General features: G+C 31.1%; 2 protein-coding genes and 1 long non-coding RNA gene across 9 annotated transcripts in view; 1 reads left to right on the forward strand and 2 right to left on the reverse strand.

The window, feature by feature from the left end:
* Positions 1–27,039, forward strand: part of LOC143190643 (disks large 1 tumor suppressor protein) — a 676,624-nt gene that overhangs the window by 316,246 nt on the left and 333,339 nt on the right. For 2 of the 7 annotated variants that reach the window (XM_076395129.1, XM_076395132.1), the window contains exon 1: positions 25,319–25,390. The exons of 4 other annotated variants lie outside the window; for them this stretch is intronic. In XM_076395129.1, the coding sequence (XP_076251244.1) occupies positions 25,367–25,390 (24 nt within the window). In that variant the 5' untranslated portion in view covers positions 25,319–25,366. Of the gene's footprint in view, positions 1–25,318; positions 25,391–27,039 lie in introns of those variants that run through there. One more of the 7 variants, XM_076395130.1, reaches the window with a different exon arrangement.
* LOC143190652 (larval cuticle protein A3A) lies at positions 1,892–8,902 on the reverse strand. Its single transcript, XM_076395143.1, has 3 exons — positions 8,764–8,902; positions 6,372–6,630; positions 1,892–2,148 (listed from the first exon to the last, which is right to left on the reverse strand). Exons 1-3 carry the CDS (start codon positions 8,773–8,775, stop codon positions 1,946–1,948), a joined length of 474 nt encoding a protein of 157 aa, XP_076251258.1. The 5' UTR covers positions 8,776–8,902; the 3' UTR covers positions 1,892–1,945.
* Positions 12,647–13,429, reverse strand: LOC143190653 (uncharacterized). Its single transcript, XR_013004300.1, has 3 exons — positions 13,313–13,429; positions 12,953–13,251; positions 12,647–12,792 (listed from the first exon to the last, which is right to left on the reverse strand). It is a non-coding gene; the product is annotated as an uncharacterized LOC143190653 (long non-coding RNA).

The raw sequence follows: 27,039 nt of genomic DNA on the forward strand, positions 1-27,039 counted from the left end.
AACTCAAACATTAATAATTTGATTTCAATCACTTTCCAAATTTGTTACAGAATCATATAGACACGTGTATTAAATTAACGAATAAAATCGATCGAGTTCAAACAGTTGAAAATTGCTTTTTAATTGTGTTTGGATCCATTTTCTCTTGGATCTTTGGTTTCTCTTTTTGTTTTTGCTCGAAAAGTATCTCGCTTCCGCCGTAAGACCAAAACAATACATTCATCTTCATTAAAGCGATTACGAGTTTCAAATATACTTTAAATTAAAAGTTTCTAATAGAAAAAAGACGATCTGAAATAAATTGGGTGTATTTTTTTAATTCGTTGTTATATATAGTGATAGTATCTAAGTTATGTTTATTTATAAAATGTACAAATATAGTTTATTTTAAGGTACTTCAGAATCTATTAATTAAAAGGAAAATTAAGCATTCGTACCATTTTACATAGTCCTTTTAATAAAATAGCCAATGCACGTCATCAAAATTTATAACGCGACGTTGCCGCATCAGATTTAAGTTTTGGTTTGTATTGATTGTGACAACAAGATACAAATATTAAATAAAAAAATAATGTTATAAAATATTATTTTTAATATTATTGCCAGCACGAAAAAAGAAAGGTTTTTTAAGTTAGTACAATGGAAAGTGGGTCTACTATCATAACCTCAAACATAAAAGTCATGGGTAGCCCAGAGAAACATCCACATCGATATCGAAGCACAATATTCATGTCCATATATGGTGAGATCACCAAAGTATAATGTATCATTCAGCTGCTAAAACTGAATGACATTATTAATACAAATTTCTACCGACAGCATTTGAACAAATTTATTGACGTATTCTTGCAAAATAGATCTACAGTAGGGAGTAACTTGCAAGGCAATCATACGTTTGAAGAGTTGTGAGGTGTAAACTATTTCAGCTTCAATGGGAAGTTCCCATTATGCCAGCGTACTGACAGCCGGATTACTTATTATATTTCAAAAATTGTTAATTTAAAAATATTTCAATTAATATATATTTTATCGATGTCTTTTAATAAACATATTTTGAAATTAAAAATAATATCAGGGTACAGACGTAATATGTTATATAATAATCACAAAACCGTGGAATATTCTATTTCAGAATTCAAAGGAATCGGAATCCTGAAACTGGAATTAGTATCCTAAAAATGGCCTAAAGACAAGGATGCTAAGGCTGTAGGCGACCATTCGCAATGACAGTATACAAATATTTTTGATAGTTTGATAGATGAATAATTTTGAAGTGGACAATTTTCCTAAAATCATGGATTATAAACCAAGACCGTTTTAAGAAGAAAAAAAAAGGATTGATAACTAAGACTGATCCTTGCTTCTAAAGTTACCATTTCCTCTATGTTTAGTGCAGATGTGCCATATAAGGTCACAAATATGTTGGTATCAAAATATAAATAGTGCCTATATTGATTATTCTACCAAATTGATGTTGTTACCAACCAGTTTTTATGTTTCATCCGAGGAATCATTGTCTTATAATTTTTGTGGTTATCATTCTAATGCTAATTATCGTATATCATGATCAGATATTGTCGCTTAATACACAAAAATATTGACAAAATAAAGAGTGGTGCGATTTTAACCCCATTTAGAATATTTGCTATCTATCTATACTTGATATCAGTTTGATCCTAAAGATATTACATTACACCTAAGGCTGTCCAATAAAACATCCAACGCACGTCATAGATGATGTCGAATATAGTCCGAATTACTGTTTGTAAATATGTAAAGGATGTAATTTTCGTTCTCATTTTATCCTAGTACTATGCTAATTCAATCTCTGGGGGTAAACAAAATTCCACAAATAATATTTAAGGTATAGGTTAAATAATTGACACATATATGAAGGTAAAAATTTATTTTCCAGTCATGGTACAAAAATATTCAGTCCTGAAAATTACAATACGGTATAAGCGGCAGCTGGACGAGCGATCAAAGGTGCCGCTATGGCTTTCGCGAAGAGTGGCGAGGCCGGAGCCACCAAAGGAGCTGCGACGGTTTTAGCGACAATCGGGGCGGCTACAGCCAATGGTGCTTTACGGACGACGGCCTGGAAACCGTTTATTGGGTCGGCGGTGTAATCCACAATACGGCGAGTGCCTGCAACATAAAGATATTCATTGGTCAGTTCGATTTCAAGCTCAAAACTGTTGCATTATTCATCCGGTAAGCTCGTGAAGTGAAAGGTAAAAAGAAATGGACCGCTGGCGTTACAAAGAATCATTCTCAATGAAGTTCGTATGAGAATAAGCACGAATGTATGAATATTTATCGCCGGCTGTTTTAATTTGCATCATGACCAGTGGTTCAAGAAACCTTATGATTGATAACAGAAACAACTCACATATTCGTACGAAATCAAGGTTTCAAAAACAACGGATTTTACAGTTTTTTCACTCAACTAGTCGCCTTCTCTTTATAAATAAATCTTACAATGTCTAGAGATTTTCTTATCAGCAAGCATTTCAGCTACTGTGCAAGAGATATTGTAAAAAAAATGTTTTCATCATTATTTTTCTTTTATATATATATATATATATATATATATATATATATATATATAAAAGCACATATATATATATATATATATATATATATATATATATATATATATATATATATATATATATATATATATATATATATATATATATATATATATATAAAAGAAAGTTACCTAAAGTCTCTTTACTAAAGTCTCCTTTTTACCAACGAGGGTTTACCTGGGCTGGACCTACTATTTAACGTGTGCTCCGAACTACGGTCCTCGGCATTAAGCCTACCGACTGGCCAACTTAAAAATCATCTTAAAAGACATCCGATCTTACCCAGCTTCGTTACTGGTGTGACTGGGATCATTTTCCCTGTCGGATTTTGTATTCTTGCCTAGCACAATCACAAACATAAATTTACGACCATTCCTCAGCGGGATTCGAACCCGCGACTATCACAATAGTAGGTGGATCATGTCGCCTTTAACAATGCGTCACCCAAGCCGGGTGATTACTTTTCTATTTGTGCTTTTTACATTTTCAATACTGCATATATTAAATTAGATTATCTTGTACATGTATGGATTGTTTAACAATTATTCAAAATGTTAACCAACATTCGTTGTTTTCTAAAGTGTTATTTAGTTCTTGCATATACAATGAAACTATTGATGCAAAAGAGACTGGCAATATCGTGTAACAGACATAAAGCACATGTTGAAATGTTTAGGAAGACCCGGCGTACTCGTCAGACATATTGCCTTTTAATTACCACTTGTTTAGATCGATAAATCCTGGTTTGGTTGGCACTCAATGATACTGAACGATTGGAAAAAATTGTGTAAAATATTTTTATTAATATAGAAGGGCGAATAAACCTTCACGACAATGCCGGGCCACGCACCGCAAAAAAAATACAATAGAAACCCCCGTCGAGTACCGTCTTTATAGCCTTGAGCTTGCAATATATTTTTTGTTTGTACCCTTAAAAGAATCACTTGAAGTCAAACGATTTGAATCAATGAAGCAGAGGAATATGTGTGCAATTGACTTACAACTCGCCCTCAAACTTTTTATGAGGAAGGATTATTCATGCTTTCAAATCGGTAACGAAAGTTTGTAGAGCAAGGGGGTAACTGCAGTAAAAATATTAACGTTTAGTTTGTGCATAGTATTGGTCAATAAATTTATTTTACAAAATTACCGTTTATATTTGATTCTTCATCGTATATAGGTACGACTGTTCTCGGTGAATGTCTTTTTAAAGAGAAAAAATGACCAGAGTATATGCAAGCACAAAATCTTTACTAAAACAAATTAACCGTCATTACAATTGCTTCTTTTACCACTAAAGTTTACAGAAAAGAACACATTGTATTTTACTGCTAAATGGTAGTTGAAGAGCAAAGTGATGACTGACAATTACACATGGTTGTGGTGTAAGTCAAACTTGTGACAAACAAAAAAAAGATTGCTTAAATCCAGTTCCAATCTCAGTTAAGCTTCCAATTTTTTGAATCCATTGAAAATATATGGGTTAAAATTCAACGTCATTTTCTTTAAATACTTTTGCAGCATTACAAATTCACCATAGAGACAGATAACCAATTAAAGTAAAGAGTGTGTTTTAGTAGACTTAATATAAATTTCATAAATTTAACAAACACAACAATACAGCTTCATTACTGTTTCTTAACAAATATGTTCTTTCGTTTCATATGTTGTTAACGAAATACCCTTCAAAGTAATTCTCATTATTTTTAATTGGCATAACATTGATTCAGTAAATAATTTAAAACAAAATTATTGAAATGCTAAAGATAGGACAGTCCTCTCTGTTAAAATTTATTTTATAATGATTTCATTTCTTTGTTTATTAAAATTTTATATAAAGTATACAACAAATTACAAACTTTTAACATTTCTGTTAGTAAATTAATTGTTTTATGGAACGAGAATATTTCATATTAATGAGATTTTTATAAGAATTTTAATATCAGTATATATTTTATGTTACTCTTTCTCTAGTCTCTCTCTAGCATTACTGCTAGTACATTTCTTGTTAAAGATAGGTACATACTCTAAGTTATCTTGGCAAAAAAGCTGTCGAGTCTTAATGAGTTAGAAAAGAAATTATATATTTTGAACAATGGAAACAATAATGTTTGACGTCCTGCTAAGAAATATAGCATTTCAATAAGAACCGCAGTAACAAGTATTCTGTACAAAATTTAATATCTGTAACAAATTTATTTCAAAATAACATAAGACACCAGCAGTGTTACTAATACATGTCACTATTAAATACCTATGCTAGTAGATTTCAAAGAATTACTACAGATACTTTAATACAAATATTCTCTATAAAACAAAAAATATTGCTCGATATCAGTTTCTAAATATCTCTGAAGAAACTATAAGTAAATGCACCAGATAGTGCAAACTCATTTTACAGAAGCGCATTAAATACAGGGTGCTAAAAATCAAATGAATCAATAATTTAATATAAATCCATCGAATAAAGTTTAAAATTCTACTTTGTGAGTTTTGCAATCTCAACAACTATGTAGCAGTTATATGCTGAGTGTACATTACTGATACGTCGTAACAGACAAAAATGATGCTAACCGTATATATGTTTAAACTGTTAGATCAATAATAAATAATCAATCTCTAATAAAAGGCAATTTCAATGAATATTGATTTACAAATAAAAAAAAAACTGAAATAAATCTGTGAAATATAACCTGTACATTAATCTTTTTCCAACCTAAAATCATCAATAATCAGTATACATAAACGGTGTGCCCATAATCATATTCTGTAGAGAAGAATTGTTGAAGCAGTGCTCTAAAATTATCTCAGTACTGTAGGATGATTTAATAGGTCGGAATATGTCAAAAAAGCGTACGAAAGTATATATGCTCAATATTAATAAGCAAGATAAATATTAATAGGTTTTTCAATATGAAGCGTTAAGTATTGACAGACTGTGGCGATTGTTTGTTTTGTTATTGTTTTAATGGAGTCTATTTAAATTTTTGTTTGTAAATCATCATGGCAAGTTACGCGAGTGAGCAATAAGTGATTAAGTAGTTTTAGACTCCAAAATTAGGCGAAAAATAATCTTTAGCGGCCAGATGTATTTTAGGATGGATAACAGCAAAATTCTGAGGATAACAATCGACACGAGATTTCAAACCTATAGTTACTATCTGCTTCAGAGTTTGCGTCTATGACATTACTGGTTCGATGATGGACGATAGAGAACTAGAGAACATGTGGTTCTGTCAGGAAGTAGCTGACGTAAAACGAACAACTTATATGAACCAAATGGTCATTTTTCTTGAGATTCATTCGTTAGTCATCAATTGAGATGAACTAGAAGAAGTTTTTGTAATAATTTCTGTAAGTCGCAATCTATGGAAAAATACAATGCAACTATCTAATGCCTTCCTTTGCGGAATCCTGCTAAAGTGAAAAGGCAGGATCAACAATATTATATTCATTGAAACACCTAACTAGATAAAACCCTATAAACTAAAGCTAGAACGAAGTTTTCAAGCAACAAAACTAATATTAACCGACCGACCGAAAAAACTAGAAGCTTTTGAACATATTCATTTGCTGTAGAAATTCCCTGTTAAAAATAGTTTAGACCAGCTTACTCTTAATTATATCTACTTGACTATAATTAATAGTATCAATAATTTAGCTAAAAATTGACTAATATTTATAATATTTGCAAGATGCTCTATTTTGGCGAAATAACAACACTAACGTCGAAAGTATCTGATATATATAAATTTCGATATATTTATCGATCCTTACCATCAGGGTCATTCAGACTGTATTGTCCTCGAACAAAATCTCCGCTTCTGCTTTCAATTTGGGCTTTATTGTCTCCGGTAATGGCGTCTTGTACATCATACCCGAATGTATACTGGGGATTGATGTCGTAGGTATCTTCGGAAAGGCGAGCGGCGACAAGGGGAGCTGCCGCCAGGGGGGCGGCAACAGCTGCCGGCGCTACGGCTGCCGGGATGACAGAGCACCTAGCTACAGCCAAAAGGGTAGCAAAACACGCAATCTGAAAGAAAATGAGAGTTTACAGAAAATAAATAAGGATAATTAGTGAGCGTTACGCATTGCGTATAGAGATATCAAACAAATATATGTTATTTTTATTATTACAAAGATATATTTATATTCGAAGTTAGTTACTCACATAATTATAATAAATTAAAGGAATTAAGAATTTAAAATTATTAAATAAACACAATTTAACCACTGCAAATATTTGCTCCAAATATCATTAGAACCTGTATCAAAATATCATAATTGGGAACCAACTGAGGAAACTATAGAAAATGTAACATATTTCTTATAAAAGATCACATAGTTATTCCAGTCAAAATATATTAAGAATGCATTTAAATAACCTTATAATAAAAAAACAACAGAAACAACTAATAAGTTACGAAAAATGTCCAAATATTTATTAAGATAAGTTTTAAAAAACTGCTATCATTTAAAAATGAAGTAAAATATTCGGCATATAAAGTGGTGTTAAAGAATGTTTTCTTAATTTAAATTTATTGTGAAAAATCATTACAATGTATTCAAAATCGTCCATCGATGAATTTTTCTCATCTTTCAAGCAATTTACGGATTAAATTTCGGAAGAAGAATGTATCTCTTGCGGATATCCATGAATCGACACATATTTTGGTATAACTTTATAAGAAGTAAAGTTCACGACTCATATGTTAAAAATGTTATAGAAAAAATAAAAATCAGACGGATCAAGGCCTGGAGAATATAGGGGATGGGCTTTAAAATGGCAATTTCCATTTTAAAGTTTTCAAATATATTTTCACCGGTTTTGGAACATGTGGTGTAGCGTTATTATGCAGAAACAAATTCAAATTATCGTCTTCAAATATTTGACCTATCCAGAACATTCCTTGCATTCGCTGTCAAAATCGCTTTTTAAAACATCGAAATCAGAACTCACTTGTTGAAATCGATGGAGCTTGGTTTTCAAAAACTTCACACAGCATTCGATAACGCCTTTTTCTTCAAATTGAACTGAACAGTAAGACTTTCCGCAAATCCGATTTACTCGGTACAAATTCAGACATTTTTAACGAACCAACGTACAACGTAAAATCAATTTTGCTCACACTTATATACTCAAAGTGACAGTGACATTACACATATAAAAGAGAGGCTTATTTGTGAGGCTTCAACATGAAGTTAGTCACAAATGTACCAAATTCGATTAATATACTATCACTCTGTAATCTGTTGTAAATCCTTTAGAAGTAATTTATAGTTATAAACTGATTAGAAAAATATTTGACCTCAATAGTGAGAAAAATATTTTTTTAATTAAGCCTGAAACAACATGTCAATATATAATAATAATATTTAAAACATTTTAAACATTTTCATACAAAAATAAATTGTAAAATTGTAAAAATATAAGAAATTATATTAACGTCTAATGAAAAAAAATATATAAATATTACAGTAGATCTTTTAAATTTCATTAATATTTCATTCTCAAAAAAAAATAGTGTTAACTGTTAGGATTTACCCTAAGGGCCAATAATAAATAATAAAAACAGCAATAAATGGAAAATAATTAAATTGTTTTGAATAGTTAAGACACTAAAATAACATATAAATTTACTAAATATTATAACAGAAATGCTCGGTAAATCAGAAATAAAAATATAAAAAGCCAGCATTTGAATTGAATAAATTAAAAGTACAAGAAAGTTAAATGCAGAGTTACAAGAATGCAATAATATAAAAATAGTGGTAACATTGGATACACTAAAGTAACCAGCGAGTCAGTGCACGTAATAAACTCAAAAAAATATTGCAAACTAAGAGTGTGCAATAAATAGATATTAGTTAATAAGAATAACCAAAAAACCACTGTTATATTATATGTGTCCTAAAAATAAATACCTAATAAACCACGTTTTCTGTTTGACAATGTTGAATTTACACAGTATAAAGGCAACACGCAAATTAAAATTAAATCTGTACAATGCCTGGCCTAATTAAATCTAATTGTGGCGGAGACAAATTGAATAAAGCGTGTCCCAGTCTCCATTGTATCCATCCATATAGAAATTATGGCGATTTTTTCACGTCTGCGAGTATCTCCAGCGAGGTTAAAAAGTTATTTTAGGTCTAAGGTACTTACCTTAAGGGCCATCGCGTCACTAATCGAATAGAGATCGTCTCAAGAGTTAGAATTAAAACGATTATGCCGTGAATAAGCCGTAATTTGGTTTATATAACTACAGCGAGAGTTTCATAAGACGTCGCCATCGCTGGCGAATACTAATCATACATTGGAAACCATCCAGGGTCGTGTTACATCAACTTGTCATTGGCAAAATTAGGCTTTTGTTGAACTACGATAACGTTGTTCGCGAAAATTGTCTAAAATATTAAATTCCTAGGTTAACCGAGCTCGTATTTCCTTGATTTCAACACATTTTTATCTTATTAAATTATTATTGGAACTGATTACTGTTAATTGCTCTATATTTGGATTTAAATCAATTAAATAGTTTCCATTTATACTGGCTAATTTTGAATAAATATATTGCCGGTTGGTATATAACGGTCAATTGAAAAGTCCCCGGCCCACCATAGAAAAACACATTTTTTTGGCAATTTTTTTTATTCAATATAATTCCCTTCAAGGGCGATACACTGATTATAGCGACTCCCCAACTTTTCGATACCATTTTTGTAGTACGATTTGTCCTTTGCTTCTAAATAGGCCCCAGATTCGGCGATCACCTCTTCATTCGACGAAAATTTCTTCCCGGCAAGCATTTTTTTGAGATATGAGAAGAGGAAATAGTCGCTGGGGGCCAGATCTGGAGAATATGGTGGATGAGAAAACAATTGGAAGCCCAATTCATGGATTTTTCCGTCGTTTTCACTGACTTGTGACACGGTGCATTGTCTTGGTGAAGCAGCACTTTCTTTTAACGGTCCAATAACGCTATGTAATAGTCGCTGTTGATGGTCATTCCTTTTTCAAGGTAGTTAATGAAAATTATTTCATGCGCATCCCAAAATACAGACGCCATAACCTTACCAGCCTACTATTACTTTTTTCCACACTTTGGAGCGGGTTCATCGTGTGCTATCCACTCGGATGACTGTCAATTGGACTTCGGAGTGAAATGATGGAGCCATATTTCATCTATTGTCACATATCGATGCAAAACTCGGGTTTATTACGCTTGATCATCTTCAAACACTGCGTGTTTTTTGTTGTTTGTGAATGATATGATGTACAAGTTCAGTTGATATCTTTGGAGTGTCTTCTACTTCATTCAATTTCAATTTACGGTCATTCAAAATCATTTTGTGGATTTTTTAAAATGTTTAAACAATGTTTTTAAATGTTTTAAATGTTGTAACAACCTGTTTTAAGCGTCCACCGCTCCTTGATAGTTGATTTTCCTGGGGTAGTGTCCGGAAACTGTGAAAAAGTTTTTGCCTCAACTGTATTTTTCCTCTTCAAATAGCAATATTTTTTCCAACATGCGAAATTCGTTTTTATCTATTTTTTCACAATAAAAAAGTTGTTTCACTCAAAATGCTATAATGCACAAACTTATGATCCGACAGCTGTCATATTTATACCCGCATATCTTGAGGATTAATGCTAACTAAAAACATATGGATTTAATTCTAGTAACGCCATCTAGTGTTAGCTCCAGGACTTTTCAATTTACCTGTTATATCTAATTTTCGTTTAAAAGTTTTTTTGGTGATTTAGTACTTAATTTTTCGGCAACATATTTTACTATTTCCTGGAAAAATACGAGTTAGAAGATTGTAACCTGCAATTTAACAAATAAGTGATCTTAACAAGATTCGACTGCAGAAATGCAAGTCTAATGGGATGATGAATAGAGAAATACATATTGAAGCTGATAAATCTTCGTTATTGTTTTACGTTCTTCTCAATGAAAACATATATAATAAAGTGTGACCAAATATAAATAATTTTTAATTAAATGTGCTACTGTCCTTATAAACATCAGTACAAGCTTTATGTTTATATCTATATGATTTAACCAGTTCAGAGACCAACTTGCATAATACAAACAAAGGAAATAAGATATATATATATATATATATATATATATATATATATATATATATATATATATATATATATATATATATATATTTATTTAATAAGTACATTATCATGATATTGTATATATTGATTAGCATAATTATTTATGCTAATTTCGATTGATCTTTGATTTCAATATAAGCTTTAACATTAATACAAATTTATTTATCGGGCGTATCTCATGTTTGAGCCTTCTTTTGGGTCGAGATACATCCAGTAATCACAGGGAATCTGGCTTGAATTATGTGATAGATCACATATCCGAGGTGCAATTCTTTTAAACTATTGTAATTTTTAAACCTGGAAGTTGGTTACCACAAAAAATTTTATACATGTTGTTTATAGGTTAATGCTACCTATTAAGTTTAGAAAAATTAAAAAGTGGCGTCTTCAGAGAGGTGGTCAAACCCGACAATTATTGAGTTACGTATAAAGTTAATTACTTTAACCAGTAATTCTTTAATCACATCAATCATATATGCTTATATTATAAGATGCTTACATTTATTCTGATTATTTCTTCACTTAAAAAGGCCATGTATTAAGAAACTTAATACGATATATATTAAAAATTGTTTCCGTTTTGTTTTCAGTTTTTTTAATTATGAACTTATGTTAATTATGTACTGGTATTTGTGATTTTCTTCCAATTAACCAATACATTTTCTTATATTTTAATTCCACTTCTTTCATTTCCTTTTTACATATTCCGGCCAGTGAAATATTACAAGATTCATTTCGAAATACTTAGCGTTGTTACTATATGGAATTACAATATTATTTATTGTAATTGGTGCTTTTATGTCCTGATTATACCTGAACTGCACATGCATAGATTTACTTTCGTTAAAATTTATTTTCCGGGTTTGGTTTCCATTGGTCAAGGTTTGGCTAATTATTTATAATCTTTCTTGTCTGTTATAATATTGATGTGGCTTTTTACCTCTTCTCTCTAACAGCACGACTAGCAGTGTCATCAACAAATATAGCCATAGTGACTTTTTCCATTTGTGGTATATCACATGCGTAGAGTAGTTAAAAAATTGGTCCCAATAAACCTCCTTGTGGTACATCTTGTGCTTTATCTTTCTTTATTCCAATCCTTATTCCTCTCAGTCACTAAGTTAAATAAATGTAATGACAACAACTAATTCTACGAGGTTTTAACAAACGGTATAACATCTGCAGTTTTTAGTTTAAATTTTGTCCTAAGCTCCCACGGATAAAAATGTATTGATCTATTTATTAAAGTATTATTTAAAATGCAGGAACCAAGTATTACTGTTAAGAAACTCTAGTGTTATGTGGCTAGTAGGTGATATGAATACATAAAATTGATGTTAAGGCTTGATAAATAGTTCAATGGCAATTAAATTATGTTTTGTTATCATTAGCTGTTACTGTACAAATTGCAATATACACATAAAGTATAATGGTGGATATAGGTTTGTGATAAGAAATTATCTAATGCTAAAAAAATGCACACTGGACATTTTGTACACGAGGTCAAAACTAAAGAAATAACTGAATAAGCTAGATTTAGAATATGAATAAGGAATAGTGTGAAACTATTAATTTCTTCTTTATGTTTTATAATATAAAATCATAACAAAGGTTACCACTTACTGGTGAATAATGAATTATGCACAAGTACAAAAGCTTTAGAAATGAAAAGAGTAAGAAATATAGAAAAACGCTTACTTATCCAGTCAACACTAAGGTTTATAAGGAAATAACAAGGAAGATGGTAAATTAACTTTTTTACAGTGAACTTTTTTCAACACCACCCATAAGGTAATTTCTATGCTAGTTTTTTTATGTAGTGGTATTACCCTAGAGGCCTAATCCATATAATTAACAACTGTATATCTAAGAAACGTATTTTACTTTCATTCGAGAATATATTTACCTTTTTATGTTTTGTTCTTGTTTCCTTCGATGGTGTATTTACTTGTCAAGTCATCTTGGTGTCAATGTACATTTTATTTCTTCTGCTACTATCAGTGTATACTATTCTTCATAAAATTAATCACTGAATTATGTCTAATGCATTTGCCATATCTACAAAACAGTTGGTATTCATTCTCTCCTCATACGTTATAAGTAGTGTATGATAACGTTCTAACGTTAAATTTTGAACAATGACGATCATATCTGTGCACACAAATCTTTCACGCCCTACAATACCATTTTCTACGGTTACATTCAATTATGTGCATACCTTTAGTTGTCTCCACTCTCATCACTCTGTCTCAGGAATTTCCAGCATTACACAGCTTTATCACATATCCTGAAAGTTTCCTTCAGTCACTTTCACTTTCCGACTCACCGCCCAATTCAATCACTAAACTGTTAATTTCTAATCTGTCTAAAATATGTTCACGATTTCATCACTTATCAATTACGTCCTCTGTATGTCTTATCGAGTTCATCCAAACCGAAGGTGTTATGGTTGACAATGCTTCCTTCCTCATATCCAAACAGTTTTTGATAGAATATCCTTCTCGACCAGCAATATATCTGCAAATAATTATTAATTAATAATAATGACCAACAAATCGATTGCTATTGTAACTTTTACCTTTTTCCATCAATTTTTGTTGTCTTTACACTTTTTTGTTACTGTCTTGCCAAGAATGCCACAATGAACTATTTTGAAATATTCAAGTTTCATCAAGATACACAAATTCAAGTAGCTTATCATCCTTGGTCTTATTATATATATATATATATATATATATATATATATATATATATATAGAATTGGATTCTTTTTAAGGCTATATTTGGAAGTTCCATTAAACCTCTTCGAGGGTTATTTTTACACCACTTCAATCCTATGCCCTGTAAGAGTGTATGAAAGGATGTCTTACATCCCTCAAAAAGCTGCATGTCCATAACTCTTTTATGTGTACTTCATAGACAGACAATTTTCTCTAAAATAATTTTATTTAATTATGTTTATATCGATAAAATGGTTTGTGTACTTACTGATCTTATACATTTCGTATATCTGGTCTCGAATAGAGCCAATATCAAGATGGTCAAGGTTCGTTATCCACTTTATATATAAACGGGTTTTCTTGGGTGAATCTAACGTATTATTCTTCATTTTGTAAGCGATGTTATTCGCAGTACCCACACTAATATTTCCCGCAGCAGCATCCCGCTAAAAACATTTTCAATAAAATTGTAGGGACTCTCTAACGGCAATTATTAAAGGCAAAAGGGGGCCTCCATTATCTCGTTCCTTTTCGAAATATTTTATTAAAGCTGCAATCAATTTGTGACCCTGACTCTATTGCTTTCGGCATTTTAAAACCAACTGATATCATATGTTAGGAAGCGATTTACAATTTATCAAAATAATCGAAGAGCTAAATAACGTTTGTCGGTTTTTAATCTGTAGTAATAATAACTAACATTTCGAATAATTTTGCGTACGTGTGACAAGCGGCCGCCGTTCGTTTGTCAGGCGTATGCAAAATTCTTTAATGCAATAGTGTTAAGAGGTTTTAATTTTTAGCTATAAATTATTATGGCTGAATAATTATGTGTAGTTTTTAGATGTATCATAATGTTAAAATAAATTATATTTGATAACATTCTTGTTCAATTATTTTATTTAGATTAAAATTTTCTTGTATGTTAAAGCCAAATTGAATTAAAACTCAGAGTTGCTGCGACAACATTGCAATGTTTCGACGTCACAAATATCCATGATGCATTACAAAAAAAACTTTGAATAGACTATATACATTGTTAGTATACTAACTGTAATATACTAGTTAATTATTCCCAATATTTAATGTTACCTTTATATTTCACTTATGGCATAATCAATCATTTAAAGGGATTAAAACATGAATGTTATGAAATACTCATCTTCATTAAAATATTCCTAATTGTATTTTAATTAATATTCAACTTCGATTTTTTTATTATAGTTTCTTCACTAATTTACAGAAGCTTATTTACTATTTCTGTTTTGTTCATATAAATTTGTTATAATTTCATAGATAATTTTCATTTCATCACTACATTACCTTTAAATAGATGAGTAATAATAAATTGGAAAATAGTGTTATATATTATTACAAACTGATGCAATGTATCCGCCTCTACGATTCATGTAACAATTTTGCGTCATGTGAATTATACCGTTTCAATGAATCACTTGTACTTGTTAAGAAAGTGTCGATACAAAGTAGTAGAAGAATGATATGAATACATGAAATCAATGTTAAGGTTCATTAAAATATAGTTCAATGCCATATATAAAAAGTTTGAGGAAACTCTTATGTAATTACTGCAATGTTCATGTCCTTATAATAGATTGGAATTTGTTAATGTGTTATAAATAGTAGGCTATAACTTTTAAATAGAACTATAATAAATTATTAACAGAGTTGGAGTTCTGTTAGTTTCAGTCTGTTAGTTTCTGATAAATAGGTTTCATCGTAACAGCCTATAGTACTTTCTAGATATAAAGAGAGCTAAAAAGCGTCACTCATTCATTCACTCAAAATGCATTCTCCTTTAAAAATGGAGTATCGAGAAATAATTTTGGTGCATGATAATGAGCGCTCAAATAAATACCAAATTCCTAATTGATTTCCCTCGCTCTGATTGGTCAATTGTTGAAAAAGCTAATAAAATGACCAAATATTAGACGAAACTGAACATCCACCATAAAATAATAGTAAGAGTAGGATTAAAAATAGAATTAATTGTCATGACCTGCTCAAATACTAGTCAATAATGAATTATGCCCAAATACAAAAGTATTAAGATGAAGAAAGTACGAAACATAGAAAAACACTTAGTTATCCAGTCAGCACTAAGGTTTATAAGGAAATAACAAGGAAGATGGTAGATTAACTTTAACTAGTAATAGACAAACTAAATAAATGTGTGTCTTCTTAGATAATAAAACCCCAGAATAAATAGACATAAATACGATAACTAATGAAACAATTTAAAAAAAACCGAATAATAATACACTCATAAAAAGACACGTGAAAAAGTAATGTAATTATGAGAAATATGAAGTTAGTATAGACATTTAATAATTTACTCGTTATCAACAAAATCTAAAATTATTTATAAAGCTTCCATTTGATCGGATAGGTATTAGTTTATTATAGAGTTTTGGTTTGCTTATATATTTAAATATTTGTCGACTTATATGAAATGATATGATGAAAAACATACCATAATCATATATCGTCAAAAAAACATATAATCTATTCAAAGTGTTTTTAGTAATGCGTCGCGGATATTTGTGACGTCGAAACATTGCAATGTTGCCGGATCAACTCTTAGCTTTAGTTCAGTTTGGCTTTGACATACAAGAAAATTTTAATCTAAATAAAATAATTAAACAAAACTATTATCAAACATAATTTATTTTAACATTATAGTACATCTAATACATATATTATCGAAGGACTTAAAACTATAATTAAGAGCACAGGTATAATAGTTTGTAGGTTAGATTTCTTTTGTTTACATTTCCCCACCACCCATGAGGTAGAGTTTCTAGGCTGGATTTTTTTGTAGTGGTATCACCCTAGAGGCCTAATCCACATAATTAACAAAATGCATTCTCCTTTAAAAATGGAGAATCGGAAAACACTTTTGGTGCATGATGATGAGCGTTCAAATAAACGCCAAATATTGATTTCCCTCGCTCTGATTGGTCAATCGTTGAAAAAGCTGATGAAATAACCAAAGATATACGATTAGACGAAACTGAGCATCCACCAAAAAACCATACTAAAAGTATATATATATATATTATCGAAGGACTTAGACGAAACTGAGCATCCACCAAAAAACCATACTAAAAGTAGTATTGAAAATACAATTAATTGTCATGACCTGCTCAGATTTTATCCCTAGAAACAGCAATTCAAGCTCAAGAAAGAATACATTTCTCTCTATAAAAAATACTTTGAATAGTAATACGATTATTACAAAATTCATTCATATCAACTGAACATCAGGCTGAACATTTAGAATTTTTAGAAATATACTTATTTGTAAAATATATTAATATCACAGTATGTTTAGTTGATATCATAACATCTTGATTATTTAAATATTGTGGTCCCATTGATCACTTATAACACCTATTGGACGATATAGTTTAATCTGCATTTTCTAAAATTTATTGAATTTAATTTTTTCTTACTTTGAATCTAGTTGTCCTTATTATACCAGATTATATCTTTTTCAATACTTCACTGTTGCATGATTCTGAGAAAACTCGAAATGTAACCTATTCGTATGACCTATAATAGAGTGTTTCTCAAATATAACTTGTTCTAACCTATTTCTGTCATATAACCTATTTTTCAAGGATCTATCTATATTGAAGTACGAATTCTCCTCTTCAATGTTTAGGAACTTTGTACTATATAAACTTATTTAGACCATAGATATTAGATATCAAGATGAACTATACTCCTTATTACTAAGACCTCGCAATACATATATATTTAACGGACTTCAAAAAAGGAGGATGTTCCATGTTCGGCTGTATATATATTTTTTAATATATATTCGCCGATTTCTCTGTCAATTTTCACCAATTTTCAAAATCCTTTTTAATTCGAAACAGTGCATTTCCAAGGTGGTCCCATTGGAACCAAGTTAGGATATTAGGGAGAAGGGGAGGAAGTCGAGGGAAAACCTCAAATTTCAAGGGCTCGTACAATATTTTTACATACTTTTAATCAGATATTTGTGTATTATGTTATTTCTGACGTGATGTGACGAAAAAGCCATTAAATTTGCTATTTAAGCGCTAACCATATCGTATGAGAAGTCGTATAAACATTATAAGCAACTGTTTCTATAGTTTAATGTTTAAAGTGTTAAGCTCATACGCGTAAGTTGCGGGTTCAATTCCCAATAGCAATTTTTTCTATTCTAGTTTGGTTGGAACATTTGTTAAATCACCTAGACTAGGTAGCAGACCCTACGTAGCCTGAAACGTTCCTTATTTTCACTCACTGTTTCTTAATTCCTATTTTTACTCATACGAGCTGTACTTTTACTTAGGCTATCCATTAAGTAACTGCGTATTTTAGTGAGTAAATACTGTTGTAAATATTTTTGAGTATTGATTTCAATTCAAAAATTCTTCATCATCTTTCCAAAGTAATCCAATCGCTTCCATTTTTTCGCAGTTCACAGTATTTACACTTTGTGTTGTAATCAAACTCATTGATCTATCATGCATCCTTCATATTTTTTCAAATGTTATAAAAAACAAATAATATTTTTAATACCCATTTGTTTTCTGCATAAATATCTTGTAAATGCTTAAAGATCACATAAAAGAAAGCCAAGTGAAAAAATCATACAAAAAATACATCAAAACAACATAAATCCGTAAAGTTACAGACTGAAGAGCTAGGGAGTATAAAAAATGGCGCGCCCTCGTGGAACTTTCTTCTGAACGATCAAAAACCAAAAGATAATCTGGAAAAGTGTAAAAGAGTCAAACTTGTCAATTTTTGATATATTTACTTTGTACGTGATAGAAGTGTACATAGAGAAGCTCACATTATATTTAAATGAGAAAAGTTTAGTAGAACTTGAGATAACATGTCAACCGTTTGAAAAAGGTATGATAGTTTAGAGAAAAAGCTTTTTCTCGAAAAAAAAATTACGCGCAGTGTAAGCCTTTCAAGGGTAGTCTATACTTTTTTGATCTGCGGTTATACATAAGGCCTTCCTCTGTTCCTCTAAAAAGCACCTTCCGATGTTTTTTCTTTGAAATGAAAGTTTCTAGTCTCTGAAAGTTCTAGAATCTCGTTTTTCTGGTCCGGCTAAGCCGGTTTAGATCCCGCCTCACTAAAGCAGCTATATGTCCGACAATAATTAAAATTATATTTTAAAATTTAAACACCGGTTAAAGGCAATCGATTTTTTCAAATTTCTAGACTAGAATACCCTCCTAAAGTTGTGTCCCTAGTATCATATTTTCCACTTCCTATTCCTTAATCCTGTCAAATATTTTATTATTCTCATTAAACGCAATTTCGGATGAGGAAAATACTTGGACATTTAGAGGCAATTATAATTAACTTCTTATTGATAACCATTTCTGGAGAATAAGCTTAATAATAAAGAATTAGTTTACGAGCTACAAGATGGCATAACATTATTTTTAGGTTATATAGTATGTTATAAAATTATCCGTTAAAAGCCCCATATCCATCAATAATTTTCTCAAAAACAATTATACGCCTAAAACTAATATAAATTGCTAAATATCCGGTATACCGTAAATATAGTCATTTGCATTATGATATTGAAATGTTGTTTGTTACTTCTGATCGAAATTACCCGAACAGTTAGTTCCCAATATTTATGCAATTATTGTAAAGCGCCTATACCGGGATTCGTGTATGTGTTTTGCGTAATATATTTTAATTACTTCTTTGTAACACAATATCCCTATTGTGCATGATTGTTTGATTTCCATATTATTTAGTCAGGAAGTTAAAATATTTCTATTATATTTCAATTTTACTAAATTAAATATTTAATTAAATTTGTTAATATCTTAAAATGAAAAGTTTATATGTATTCAATAAAAAATACCGAAAACATAGAATTAAAATAAATTAGTGAATGCCTTTGGATCGGTTGAGTCATGAGTTTACTAAACATACCAAATACCAAATAAAAATAGTATATGTGAGAGTTGAAGGTAGGCCATTATTTGTAAATACAACTAAATGAATAACTGATGGTTTCTTCGAGTGATTGATGTTCATTAATTCTTGATATGATATTGATATGATTATGGATCAGAACCTCATCAGAAACCTTAACCCAATAAAAATTGACTCATTATCAGAGGCTTCGCGATTCTGTCGGTACTGTGCCACTCGTATCGCTACACCGTTTTTCATTTTCGTAGTTTCACCCTCGTGGCCGTTGTGTTTTCCTGGAATATTCAACCCCTTCTAGAAAGGTTATGAAGGCAGATATAAGAGATCCGTTACAAATTATTATTGTTAAATTTCGTTCTGATAAAAAGATATACTTAGTCATATACACATTAGCTGGTAAAATCACACATAGATTATAGACTCAGTTACAGTTATGATGTTTTCCTTTGAAACTTGTAGTATATAAAATCTTAACTCTAAACCATAAAAATAATGAATCATTATTATTCTGCAATTTTTGGCCTTTATTTTATCCTAATTATATTTTCTTAGATTATCCTGTTAACTTCAATATCAACTTTACCATTTCGTCACTCTTAGTAATTTATTGGATTCTTCAAGATTCAGATTAATTCCGTACTTTCTTGTTTTTATTTTCACCGTAATGTCATAATACATAGCCAATGCTATCTCTATTGGCATTACTGCCAACACTGTTGTTATTAAATCACCAATCCATAACCACCACTTAGGAAGGTTTACCTCTCAATTAATATGTAGCTGATAACATGGCAGGACTTACTGCACCTACTACATGGCAACATGTACTAAAGATATTTTTCCAAGCCCGCTGTTCCTCTTCTAGCTCTAGAAAACTCTAACTTCTAGTCTCTAGCTTTTTGTTCTTTAGGTTATTACTTCATGTTTTAAGGCATTTTTTAAAGTAATAAAATGAAGTGATTTACTTATTAATTCTCCCTTCTCAATTGAATATATTTATTATATTAACTTTAATTTTAATATGATCTTAAAGGGAGACTCAGATAATTTGTCTTAATCATATAGTATATATCCAAATTATAGATATCAATATATAACGATAACCAAGTATCAGAGCGATACAAAAAGTTACCAAAAGCAAGCGAAAGCTCTATATGTCGATGAGTTCTGCTATCTATATCAAACTAGAGAGCATGGAATTAATAGTTTTACAATATGACAGCCATTTTATTTGTTTCTGAAGAGATACAAATATTTTTCAACGAATTTCTCATATTTCGCCAACTATCTCATAAACTTCAGACTACAATAAGGCATAAGTTCTTCATGCTCTTGCACCGTGAAGTGCTTGCATCTATACTGATTATTTTTTTACTTTAAAAAGGATATATTGAGAATATAACGACCAAGTAGTCCATTGCCCAATGTATTCGAACTTGCTGGTCTTCCAAGTCGTCCTTTCTGATTGTTATCAATATTACCACTTTTAGCACATTGAAATCAAAATCTACATTTGGGTTAGACCGACCGATTAGCCGAAGCATCCCTAAAAGTTTTCAAAAGCGTTTGATGGGCTTCGTTAGCAGATTTTGTTAAATTATACAACAAAAGTAATGTGTAGTGTAGAGAATACAGTTTTTAGCTTTCATTTATTAGCTTCCCTATGCACTGAATAGTTGAATAATACTAATATGAATATCTGATTAGATCTGGATGAAATAATGTCACAAAATTCTGAACCGATATATTTGGCCTTGTTTAGGAACAATGAGAAGCTATCCTTAAGATGTATAATAATAAAATAACAACCAATACATATCACTGATAAAAATCAATGTCTAGTCCTAATATGTAAAGTAAATAAAAGGGTTAATTTTTCAATGTTCATGATCTGGGTATCCGTCCATTTTTGTAAATCATTGAATATGCACGCAAGTCAACCAATTACAACGCCAGAATCGAAAAATGCCTTATTCATTCCGCCGAGTCTCGATTAGTTAACCATTTCGATTAGCTATTCCGATCATCGCCAGTCCATGTAAGTCATTTAAAAAAAGCACAGCCCACGCCCGATTTCGTTTGACATTGACACGGTTCCGATTCCATTACATTTACGCAGTCCTTTCTGCGGCGACTTGGGTACGTAGTAGCTGAGCTTGTATATAAAACAGACGTTGTTGCACTTCGATTGAAGAGTTTCTTCATTTTGTGGATCACGTGCGCTGAATTGTACGACCAACCGACTTTTATCAAAATTTATTCGAAACCACTTTTCAATTTTAATGTCGATTTTTATATATCTACACTTTTAATTAATAATTGCGTAACAGTTAGAGCCGTGGAATTTATAAAGCAAATTTTATTCTAATAGAATATTTTTCTGTAATTTAACTGTGTATAAAAAATTCCGCGATAAAAAAATCAAATAAGTTTCTACAAATACGAAATGTCTTTCGATTGCATAATTATGAAAATGCTATTATAATACGTACGATTGGTTGAAACAAATGATGTTTTATTTTAAAACACATGTCACATATATTACATCAAGTTATTCACTATCTGATAATTTTTCTATCAAGTACTTAATATTGTTCTTAAAATCTAGCTCTAACTCTTCCGAAACTCATTTGGTATTTGTTCCCAAACCCTCTAATTTATTTACTGGTCATTAGTACACCTTAGACTTAATGCTGCGAAGGAGAACTTCTTCACTTACATTTTCCGCTTGAGCTTGGTACCCAGTGCCATGCTTAAATTGTTTTTCTGTATTCGCCTACGGAATCACTGTAGAACTCAGATTTTGTTTGGCATTTCCATTCAGTAATGTTAGTTATTGTTATTATTAAGTTATTGAAAGCTGCTTGTAATCTATTTAAGGTTAACTCAATGTTATTACCTGTAACGAGTAAAGCTGGTAATATAGCTAATGTAGCCATTCTTGCTACTTCACATTTATCAATTCAACTACTTTGTGGTACATCCTCATAAATGGGTTTCAGATGTAAATATTCGTCATCGTATCTTATTCAGAAGTGGAAATTAGAAATTCAGGATATGAGAATCTGACTGATCTAAGTAGGTAATTTGTTTGTTGTATTCGGCGCCATTGTGCCATACCTTATCAGACGACTGTGCCTAGAAATATAAGTGAATGAATTTTCATGCCTTCGAAAGTTCTGCATGAATTACATCCATAGCACCTTCTACGTGATCAATATTTACTGTTTATTTCTAAATCCATATTGTGAGCAGGAATTTTATTCCAATAATTGGCCTGAGGCATTTTAAGAACAAGATAAACAAAGTTAAGTACAAGTGAATGTATTAAGATATTAATAAGAATTTACATAAAGCCTGGAAAAAAAACATCAAAACTCAAATAGATCTCAATTATTGATGAGTCATTAAAAATGGATGTGATTTAGCAATATAATCTTTGAATATAATACCTTTCATGTTAATCACTTATCATCACCTTTGATTCGCAATCGTACAATTTCTCAAGGTTTCAACTGCGATTTTTTCGCACACTATACGTCGTACGTGCTTTACTTTTCATCTCCCATTCATTGCGCACTTCAAAAATAGCTCGCTTTTATTGCCTTTCAGTAGCAATTCACAAATGAAAAGTCAGCCCATCAAATACTTTAATATTAATCCATGTAGAACACAGGTATGGGAGTTCTTTTGCTGTCTAGTCTTATGTAAATAGTTTAAAACTATTTTGAGAATACAACTTTCTCAGATATTAATTTTCCAAGCGTAATAAGTGAATAAACTATTAATGACTATAATATTATATGAACTTGTAGCGACCTTGAGGCATGTCGAATTTTACATGTGGAATAACGGTCTACAAAATACCCATAAATATAATCCCAGATGTTGAACACGGGCGAGGTGCCAGCAGCGCCAACTAGAACCCGATAACGAATAGCTGGCAACCCCGAGACGTTTATCTGGGATGTTATTGAAGGGTATTTCCAATAATTGAGTAACCGACCATCGTTTGGTTTAGACGTGCCACCTTCGACTGCCCAAGTCTCGTCTCCAGGTAACACCGCTGACATCCGTTTTATCTATTTTGTATTTTCCACATTTTTATATTACTTCAATAAATAACGGTCACATAATGTAAACACCACTGTTTCATTTAGTTTTACCTCCATTCACCGAGCCATATAAAATTAACCCTAAAGTGGTGACCCCGACGTGATCTTTCGCAAAATTGGGTTTGGACTCGTGAATGGAGGGTACGTGCAATATGGTATATTTTACGTGGCCGTTATATTTTTCGTTTCAACATTTTCAATATTTTTAATACGATTCTTCTTCGATTTTTCTTTTGTTCGTTAAGAATCACATTCTTTCAAACATTTGTTCCTCATTAAATTTTTTTTAGTGCTGTAACAATGAACCTTAAATTTCATTTTATTATTTCCATTTAATATTTTTTATTTTTTTGTCCAAATTTTATTTCTTTCACAATCTTTTGAAACCTTGGAGTTTTTAACACCACCCTCTAATCATCAGATTTTCGAGTGGACATTTTTTTCGGCGCTATGTTTAAATCATTATATCTTCCTACGATCGCTGTCTCCGTCATATTGGCAGAAAATTTGATTTGAAAAGCTTTGGGCAGCTTCGGTCGGATACCGTCATTATTTGCTTTTTCTGAATTACCGTAACGTATGTGACTACGGATTAGTCACAGAGCAGCTCCAAAAGCTAGGTACTGATTGCAGTTATCGTAGGCTCGTCATGTCTTCGCCGAGGTACCAGAATTGCCAACGTCTCGTCGTCGAAGAACCTCGTCGAACAATCGATCCTCCCACAGCGTCAATTATGGGAGCCCTGTCCGAAAAATAGCTTGTTTTCAACGTCGTCGATGGACCACATCCAAGTGCCAAAGCGACGACGAAGTAACGGCATCTGTAGGACCGAAAAATATCAACAGTCGTAACAGATCGCAACCGTACCAACCACAACCGTTTTGATTTTTCATAGATTTCAAAGCTCTTTTCATGCAGCACATTTTGTTTGGCATATCAGTATTTTGTATTTGATATTTTTTCATACATTTTTGTATTTTTATTTGTTTAAAATAATTGTACGTAAAATTCTGACAATTTTACATAGTGGAATAACGGTCTACAAAATACCCAGAAATATAATCCCAGATATTGAACACGGACGGGGTACCAGCAGCGCCAACTAGAACCCGAGAACGAATAGTTGGCAACCCCGAGACGTTTATCTGGTATGTTATTGAAGGGTATTTCCAATCATTGAGAAACCGACCATCGTTTGGTTTAGACGTGCCACCCTTGACTGCCCAAGCCTCGTCTCCAGGTAACGCCACTGCCATCCGTTTTATCTATTTTTTATTTTCCACATTTTTATATTACTTTAATAGATAACGGTCACATAACGTAAACACCACTATTTCATTTCGTTTTACCTCCATTCACCGAGCCATGTAATGAAGAAATGCATTAATTTATTATTTCATAAATGTAGCTGAAATAGTTTATTGAAATATAAATAATTTTGATATGCTTTCTGAGAACAGGATAGGGTCTCTAGAATACATTCAATATTGCTTCTTTTATCAGTAGGACTGCGGCTTAAATTCGTCACACTTATGCTATCACAAACAACTTTAACAATTGTGCACCACAACAATTTCAACATGTTAAAAATGTAAAGATTTGTTGCTTATTTATTACTATATTACGCCTCATGTCGAGTGACACATTATTTATTATTTCTTTCATCACATACACACATATTTCTAAAATAAAAGGATGATAATTTTATTACATCTAATCCGGCATTAACGATATCATCTCAGTAGATAAGATAAGACCGGTATCTCGTCAGTTATACGAACGGTTTAACCAGTGAAGAACTGCATGTGCGATTGCGTCTAATTATCAATGACAATACCACCTAACGACGTGGTGAGTTTTTTACTGTTTAATATTTTAAATCAGTCATTATTAAAACGTTAATATCGTTAGCTATTAGTTTCCGTAATATCGTTTCGAATTGATCATGTTGGTTTTCAATATGTTATCCATCGGCCCGTTTCTATCAGTTATTTATATAAGTTTGCTTTATTTTTGATATTACACACGTCTCTTGAATTAAAAAATATAGCAATGGTAATTTACTTCGTTTTTATTTTCAATTCCTAATTTGTATTTAATTTAAATTTTGTTTAGTAATAAGAGCTTTAAAACGCCACGTCCATATAATATATTTCACACCTTTGAAAATGATGAAGTTCTTTCATTTAACATCGATATATTCTATATAATTACTAAAATAATAGCCACAAAATTATTCCAGGAGTAAAATTTAATCATTCTCATTTAATTTTGATACAGAGGCTACAAAATCAATTGTAGTACCCTGTTATTTGAAAGAACTAGATTATTAAAGCCCACTTTTTTATTATTAAATAATATCTCGGTGATATTACTGAAATTCACAATATAAATAATACTTTTTTCGCATTAAAATCTCTTCCTTCCTTCAACTTGTTTACACTTATTAATACTATTATTTTAATACTATACATTATAAAATTATACAGTTTATTGTAAAACAGTACTTTTCTTTTGTACTAAAACTACACTACAGCGTCTCAAAAGATTTTAGCCCTCTTCGTCGTCTTGTCTGATCTCGTGGCCAAGAAGCTGGACTACTTCAACATTGACATGGTGAAGAAATATCTGTTCATGCTTCTGGCCAACTTTTTATTTGTGGCCATTTCCAAATATCTATGGAGATTACCATTTTCGAAGTACCACGAGCCTTTAGCAGCACGCCTCCATACGTCGTTGTCAAATTACTAAATTATACTTGCATTGTTCTGAAGGCCATATGTCCATATTTTATTCCGTGTCCTGTTCTTCCTTCTGCTTCTATAAATGAGCCTTCTAGTGCTGCCTCGCATACACTGTCATTTTTAAATATTTTGCTAAGTTAGCATGTGATACTTCGATATTATATATTCTGATAAATATGTGATGATTTATCTTATATATAAGGCTCTCGTGAGCATATTTAGTCCCTTCCCAAACTAGTTCTCTATTGTTTGGTACCATCTAAAGTCAGCTGATGTAATATTTATGTATATGTGATGAATTTGTATACATGTAAAATAACAATATATAAAATAATATTATATTGATCGGATCGGACTTGTCGATCAAAAATTTCCTTAGACCGATTTTATAGAACAATTAAGAAAAACACACTTTCTATATAACTTTGATTAACTTTTAGAGTTATTCAAATAATTGTCCGTCAACACGAAATAAAAGGTGGTAAATATACGGGTACGATTTCAATCAAGAACGTAACAAACCATACCTTCTAAATTTAGTTTTCAGCCTGAAGCTGTTTGCCATGTTTATGACGATGTTCCAGAAAATAACCCTTTTTGTTTGTCGTTTTCGACTATATGCTAATTAATATTTTTCATCGGTTGTTACTTGTACTTGTTATTTTATTTTAAGGCATTAAAATAACTAAAATAACGATTTATGTTGTTTCTACATGATAGAAAGTACTTAAATCATCCATTTATTTTCCTTTCATA

This window comes from Rhynchophorus ferrugineus, unplaced genomic scaffold, assembly GCF_030347505.1.
Source record: "Rhynchophorus ferrugineus isolate W39M unplaced genomic scaffold, kcgeb_rfMv2 rfM2, whole genome shotgun sequence".
In the NCBI taxonomy this organism is placed as follows: Eukaryota; Metazoa; Arthropoda; class Insecta; order Coleoptera; family Curculionidae; genus Rhynchophorus; species Rhynchophorus ferrugineus.

Excerpts from the sequence above, each read along its gene's own strand:
- LOC143190652 (XM_076395143.1), bottom strand. Across the intron at positions 2,149-6,371 it reads CAGTCTGAATGACCCTGATG|GCACTCGCCGTATTGTGGAT; the intron begins GTAAGGATCGAT and ends TTTATGTTGCAG.